Here is a 7,507-nt window from a genome sequence, read left to right as displayed (position 1 = left end):
TTTGACCTGCAGCGAGACGAGGGCACATAACCCTGTCAACACAGCGTGTTTTTCTACTTGACAAACAGCTCATGTCTCAAGAGATGTGACAAATATTTTCAGAAGAACGTTAGGTCACATGTGAAGACAAATGTACGTCCACCAACAGCAATGAGGGAAATTATCTAACAGGAGTATTGAGCTAATAGTGAGAAACAGTGAAGCTCATGGTGACTTCAGAGAAGCATTGGGTAGATTTTTCTCAAATAAAAGTTGTTTTAAGGTGCACCAATTAATACTTGCTTTTCCTTTAAGTAGCTTCAGTTTTCCTTTAAGTAGCTTCAAAGTGAGAAAACAAAAAAACACCGTATGACAATATCACACACATATTTTGTATCTGCTGGTTGTAACACTCCTCTGAAGCTACATCAGTCTTATATTGAGTGAAAGTTGCAAGCCCAGGCTGCAATTGTTTAATGACTGTGCCATTACATCAAATCGAAAATATCTAGATGCCTCATGCATCATTTTATACACATTTCTTTGCAATTGAGCAGGACATGTGTGGTATCTTTGGAAACCTTGGGATCTTCACTAGAATTTAAAATAAAGGTCTGTGATATTAAACCAAGGTCTGGCTTGCAGCATGCATTTGCAATGATGAAGCCACAGATGGGGCCTGCAGCACTGAAGATGTTTTCTTTACAGCTGTATGAGGTTTTCTTTTGCACACCTAATGATGGAGTTCATCTATTCACTCAGGCACCAGATACTGCAGCCCAAAAAATGTGTTTCTCTGAACTTATGACACTACCCCCCAGAGAAAAACCTCAAATATTCAATTGTCTATATGGCTCACAAAAAAACTGCACAGCTCCTCTTTGTCTAAGGTCACTATGCACCTGTAAAAAATGCTAACAAATAGCTGACTGACTATTATCTGACAATAGTTTTCACAGAAGTCTGCTGGTGCTCAACAAACCAGTGTATGGGACAATCACTTGCTCTTCTGTTTTAGAGAGGAGATTTCGTAAAGGCTGGGCTGGTCTGATATCCCTTTGGGTGACTGATCATATGAAGTGGTGCGATCAGAGTTCACACTTTATCATGACTGATTAGCAGTTTCCTTATTTTGCTATCTGACTACACTTTTCTGAGATTACAGTTATTACCCAACACTGCTTCCAAGTAACTCCTTTTCAGAGAGAGAGAGAGAGAGATACACACACACACAGAAAAGAGAGAGTGAGGGAGACAGTGTGTGTGTGTGTGTGTGTGTGTGTGTGTGTGTGTGTGTGTGTGTGCGTGCATGCGTGTGTGCGCAACACTGCAACATTACTCAATTGTTACGGAAAGATTACCCTGTCAGAGGCGCAGGGGCCAAGAAGGTCAGATAATAATAATGATGATGATGATGGTGATGATGATGCCTGAGCAGCTAACGTTATGTGGAAGCCGATAGGAGCTTTCCCCACCAAGAGGGAGGGCACTTTGGCACGGAGGTAGGCGGTCTCAGCAAACACACGCGCGCGCACACGCATGCACATACAAATACACTCATAGGCACACATATACACACACACACACACACACACACACACACACACACACACACAGAGACACACACACACAGACACACACGCATATAGGGCTAGTTCAAGTAAGGATAGGGACCGTCCTTGGCTGAACTTAACGTTACAAATAGGAGCTGCGGTATTCCAAGTGGAGCACAGAGCAGAGGTGCGCCACACCAGACGATAATATTAAGTAACAGCACTGAGTGAATCTGCGGCAGTAAACCACTCAGCGGCTCAGTGAGAGGACAGCAGGAAGGAGTTAGACTGAGAAAGAGAGAGGGAAAGCGAGGAGGAAGAGAGAGAGAGGGAGAGAGAGAGAGAGACAGGGAGAGTCTAGCCAGCGCTTCTCCCTGAACCGGACAACAGAGGTTTGGAGAGTTGGCGGATCCATGAGCACCGGCGGACAGAATTCATCATTCCAGTGAGGTAAAATTACTCATATGGTGTTTGACATATATATATGTTTCAGTCTTTTATCACTGCCTTATCACCAACTTTGTAGTTAAAACTGAGCGTTGATCTCGCCGACTAAAACAACAAATTGAACACGTGCCTATGTATCCCATAGGAGTGAGGATGACTGAAATGAGAGCAGTCATCTCTGGATGGGACTTTACAGCCCAAATTCTTAAAATGATCACTTTAGATCTTCTTAATGTCTTCGCTAATGTGTTGATGTGGAAATGAACTTTCAACCAGGCAACCTCGGCGCTTCCTTCTTTTGTTTCGAACTTTTTATTTCCCATATTTCACCACCAAATCACAAGTGCCTGTCTTAATTCGCAGCGGCAAACGGAGATTATCTCTGTCTGTAAAGGCATATTATAATAAAGGATTGATATAATAACGTAAACGTAGTAAATCAGGACAAATGCTTGAACTCCTTCACATGTCCTTAACTGCCTGCGATTGTAAGTGGTTGTTGTGTCGTATGTAGGCTGTGATGAGTATCCGGCTGAAGTCAGCTCAGGTATTTGAAAAGGAACTGATGGCCTACATGAACCCAAGGGAGACCGGCGCGTCTCTCTAAGACATGTGGGTCAATACGGATGAAGCTCCAGTAACCTATATTCGAGCAATCAGGCCGGGGACCTGTCATGGCTCATTTGTCCAGGATTAGTAGAATACAGACAGAGAATAAAAAGTCACCAGAATGCTATGGACCAAGAGACTACAAAAAAAATGGCAACATAGCGAGGCACAAACGATGGTGTTTCTTATTAAAATAATGTACATGTATAATCTCCACAGGTTAGTGTCACGTCAGAAATAAACTTTTATCCCTCCTAAAACTACAAAGCGCACCGTATGTTTCTACCCATGCTGACATTAATGCCAAGGATGTGCGCTGAGTTAGCTCTGTGTTCACAACACGCACCGCCCCATATTGAATCTATTATGAGACTTGCAAGGTTATGGTACATGTCCCTCCCGTTTTATTGGAAAGATGTAATGGGGTTACATAATATTGTGTTGTAATGGCTCTTGCATAACCACTAAATCCCTACTCTCTCTTTGTTCTGTCACTTTCGGTCACTAGGTGGCATTGTTGCTGCACCATCAGAGCTACAGAGAGTCTAGCAGCCAGCCAGCACCACACAGCGGTACTCTCCACTTAACACTGTGGGACAACTCCAAACTCGAGTGCGGTGAGGTAACATTTAACTGTCGGACGAGAGCACCAGCTGTGATGTTTGAAGAGGAGTCCCAGCAGATGAGGGGGCAGCAGGACGTGGCTATGCTCCAAACCCTGGAAGCCCCTGCGGCTCCAGCTCCGGCTCCAGCTGGAGGAGCAACAGCTCCTCTGTCTTTCACAGATGAAGCCGTGTCCATTCTGACTTCCAGCAGCCTGCTGGCCCGCTCCCTGCTGGGTCGCACCTCTGCAATTAAACGCAAAGACTGCCCTGCTTCCGCCAGCGCCATTCGACGCAAGCGTGAGTTCATCCCCCATGACAAGAAGGACGAGGGCTACTGGGACAAGAGGAGGAAGAACAATGAGGCAGCCAAGCGCTCGCGAGAAAAGCGGCGTGTAAACGACATGGTCCTGGAGAACCGTGTCCTGTCCCTGCTTGAGGAAAATGCTCGTCTCAGGGCAGAGCTTCTGGCTCTGAAGTTCCGCTTTGGCCTGGTGAAAGACCCTTCCAACACCCCAATTCTCCCCCTTACCCCAGCTCCTTGCCCAACTCAAGCCATGGCTCCTCACTATTATCTCCCCAGGGGCGATGGAGCCCTCTCCAGTGCCCCAGCTACACATCCTACCAACCAGACGAGCCAGTTAAGTGTCCGAGGTTCCAGGGATACCGGCAATGTGTCAGAGGACTCAGGGTTCTCTACACCAGGCGGCTCCAGTGTGGGCAGCCCTATCTTTTTTGAAGACCGGCTGAGTGACCACGGGAAGTTATCTCCACACAGGGCAGAGGAGCTGGGCTACGAGCTCCACCATTCCCCTGCTGATATCCATGGCCACCACACTGCAGGACTCAATCCCTGCCCAGGGAAGGTGGACCCAGCTGACACGATGAAAAACCTTCCTTACAAGCTGCGATTCAAGATGCCTGGCAGCGGGGAGGGTGCTGAGGCTGCAGGGGATAACACCAGCGCCAGGCGCAGCCCCACGCTGTCCTCAGCTGGACGGGAGGGTCCCAGAGAGCCTCTCAAAGGACAAGGACTGAGCGGAGGGGAAACAGGAGCAGGACACAGTGGCCCTTGGCCCCAGCAGATGGAAGCAGAGGAGAGCCGAAGAGGGAGACAGTCCCCTCAATACAACAACTCAGCAACTGGGTATAACCCCCAGCCTCCAGCGCAGGGACAGAGCGAGGTCCAGTATCAGAATGAGAACAGCTTCCTCAAGTCGCAGCTCACCTCCCTCAGCGAGGAGGTGGCCCAGCTGAAGAAACTGTTCACAGAACAGCTCATGGCCAAAGTCAATTGAGGACAAGAACTGGGTCAAATAAACATTTACCGATCTCTAGACTGTAAAGGAGAACATCCAAAAGTTTGACGTGACCCTACAGAAACTGAGCACAAAAATGAGTGGATGACAGCTGGACAGAAGTCCAAAAAGATCGAAAAGACCTTATGATAAACTGTTCAAGCCTAACAAAACTTTTTATGCTGTGCTGTTTTAATTTCAGACAATGTATTTTACTGTATTAAGTGTCTCTAAGCACTCATCTCATAATGTGCTGTTTCAATTTCAATAACCCAAACTGTTTAAGTCATTACTCCATTGTGGGCCATTGCTCTAACAGGGAATCTCAGCCGTTATAGCACTGTAAATGTATAATAATCTCTCAATTCCATACACTGTGACCACCTAAACCCACACATATAATAAAACTGTTTACATAGCTTACTATTGCATAATGATTCTCATCCCGTCATTACAATGCTAGCTCTACTTCACCGCCTCGCTTGGTCTTATGGAAACAATGGGCCTCGGTGGTTTGGCGGCTCTGAAACTGCCAAGTACTGAACACTGTACAATTCAACTGGAATCAGCCAGCAGGTTGTTAACACCACAGTGGAAGTGCTGTTTACAGTTTTGTAATTGGAAGGGTATTACTTACTGCTCAACCACTCCAAGATTTCCACCGTTGAGACATCGCTAAAACCTGTAAACACAACCACAGACAGACGGTAGATACACATAAACATACACTGCAATAGCAAGAGTACATTGATTAGCTGTCATAACCCACTTCAAGCTATTAGAAAGCTTTGATCTGTGCACCTATTATGAGTTTTCTATCTCACAAGCCGGTGTATGGGGGTTTTAGTCTTGTTTTTCATCACTTATGTGTGAAGCAGCATCGTGTCACACAGTCATGTCAGGAGAGAATTAAATTCAAGTGTGAGGGGCTCCGTTCAGGAAAGGCACTGCAGCATCTGCTTACTGAAATGGTTCAGGTTCCAGGTTTGTAATCAGTTTCAAGTACATACACGGGGAGTTATATTTTTATTACTGCACTGTTATCTGTACTGAGGTGATGAGAGCAATTTGTTGTCTTGTGTCTGTCTGTACATTTTTGTAACTGTGAATAAATCTTTGACAGTATCGACTTCTAGACTGTGAGCTGATCATTACAGTGCTCTTTGCATGAACCTTTAAATACTACCAGCAGCATGCCCTGTCATTATGGTAAATAATATACCACGATCAAACTAGTCTGTGAACATATTCAGAACAAAGAGTCATTTAATCTTCAATGGCAGATTGATTGATTGATCGGACTGATTGATCCGAGACAGTGTTATGGATAACATGGCATAAGCCTTCACATTAGTCATTCGGACTGACATAAATTTCTCTGTTGATTGATGGTTTCTTGGAGAATGAGCGGGAGAGAGGGAAGGGGGTGGCTTGACTGACAAGTGCTGACAAATGCAGGCGGCGAGGAGTGGTGCTGTGCACTTGGCAGGTGCTGTCGGTGCCACAAGCCCTGTAGGCAAGGAGACAGTCTAAAATGCCAGATACACAGACAGACTGAGGGAGGCAGAGATGGGTGTGCCTGCAATTACTCACAAGATTGGGTTTTATGAGGGGCTCCTGCAACACAAGAGCTGCAATTGTACCAACTGGAGGGGAATTCAGATCAAGGAATTATGGGTAGTACAGACCTGACTGGGCCTGAATCTCCACGACAGTCACTTTAATCAAATTCAAAGAGCCTTGATGATGATTAAAGTTCCCTGTATCCATCTTTCCCAGTGTGTTTATTTGTCATCATCGGATACACACATAAATGCATGCTGGCATGTACACTTAGCTTAAATTACTGACATCAGAGTTATTACATCACCAGAAATTCAATAAAAGTTCAAAATAAAACACAAATTAGTGAATACTGACTCACTCACACGTGTTCTTTTCTTTAGCAGGGATTGTGGGGAAAAAAACGCTGCTTTTTAATCACCAGGGGGCAGCAAAGGCAACATTTTGTCATCTGTATCCAGCCAGAGTCCTTGTTTTGTCATCCACAGCAGGCTATTGATCATATTATGGATTGTGGCAATTATTGTACAATCATTTCAGCATTACAGATTGAGGTACAACACAGTGATGTCATGTTATCTCATTGAGAAATAAACAGGCAGACCTTGGGATAGAGATCCTGAGGTTTTGTGTACGTGTGTGTACCTGTGTGTCCTTGAGTATATTGTAAGAGGATGCAGGTTTAGCGTTTAAGCATTAATTAAATTATTACAGGTAGAAATACATTACATTAGAAAAAAAACCATCATCCTAGGTCATTCCTCAATAAAAGCCTCTATTCTTGTTATCCAAAGTCATTACTATAGGAGATGCGCACCTCATCCTCCCATGCAACCAAAAGGCCAATGTATTCTGATGAATAAGTGTGGCTTTTCACATCTGCTGGAGAAGCAGGGCCTAAGATATATAACTAGACGCTGCATCCCGCCCCAAAAAATTTCAATTTGGCTTGTGTTCTTGCCAAAAACAGATGTGGGGGGAAAAAAGTAATAATTTGCAAGTGTAAACAGACTTGCAATCAGCTTCTCAGTAAAGCGGAGGAGCCTGTCATGAGAGGGTAAGGTAATAACGCAGAGGGAAGGCAGCGGCTGCAGGTGTGCAGAGGAGAGAAGGGAGTCTAATTTAATGAAGCTGCTGCTGCAACATGCTGCTGTTACACTACCATCCTCACCCCCATCCATGCACCCATAAAAAACCGCAACCCCCACAACCCCCCTCTCTTCCCCCATTCCGTTCCCCCCCTTTTTTTCAGTGAAAGGATAAAGCCTGTTGCTAGGCAGGCAGTGCGACAGTTGCCATGGGAACCCTTGCAGACATAGCTTGAAGGGGGAAACAGTAGGGTGGGGATGAGGATGGGGTGCAGAGTGAGAGGGAGAGATGCAGAGACAGAAAGGGTGCATTATGGGGGAGGGGGATCCAAGTTCACGGCCAATGCCTTCGCTCTCGCAAACGTTGT

The 7,507-nt window shown here is 45.5% G+C and overlaps 1 protein-coding gene across 2 annotated transcripts; it reads left to right on the top strand.

Annotated features, from left to right (window-relative positions):
• The first annotated feature begins 1,570 nt into the window (after positions 1-1,570).
• On the top strand, positions 1,571-5,623 carry nfil3-6 (nuclear factor, interleukin 3 regulated, member 6). Of its 2 annotated transcripts, XM_030057692.1 has the most exons (3): positions 1,571-1,982; positions 3,097-4,510; positions 4,571-5,623. In XM_030057692.1, the coding sequence occupies exon 2, from the start codon at positions 3,247-3,249 to the stop codon at positions 4,486-4,488; it is 1,242 nt and encodes a 413-aa protein (XP_029913552.1). In that variant the 5' UTR covers positions 1,571-1,982; positions 3,097-3,246; the 3' UTR covers positions 4,489-4,510; positions 4,571-5,623. The 2 variants fall into 2 exon arrangements, with proteins under 2 accessions (XP_029913552.1, XP_029913551.1); XM_030057691.1 differs by having other exon boundaries at positions 3,097-5,623.
• The last annotated feature ends 1,884 nt before the right edge of the window (positions 5,624-7,507 follow it).

This window comes from Myripristis murdjan, chromosome 8, assembly GCF_902150065.1.
Source record: "Myripristis murdjan chromosome 8, fMyrMur1.1, whole genome shotgun sequence".
NCBI lineage: Eukaryota > Metazoa > Chordata > Actinopteri > Holocentriformes > Holocentridae > Myripristis > Myripristis murdjan.
The sequence above is the reverse complement of the archived record's forward strand: the minus strand, read 5'-3'. Positions and strand labels throughout refer to the sequence as shown.

Bases quoted from the DNA above. Each gene is read 5' to 3' on its own strand.
- nfil3-6 (XM_030057692.1), top strand. From the start codon at position 3,247: ATGTTTGAAGAGGAGTCCCAGCAGATGAGGGGGCAGCAGGACGTGGCT.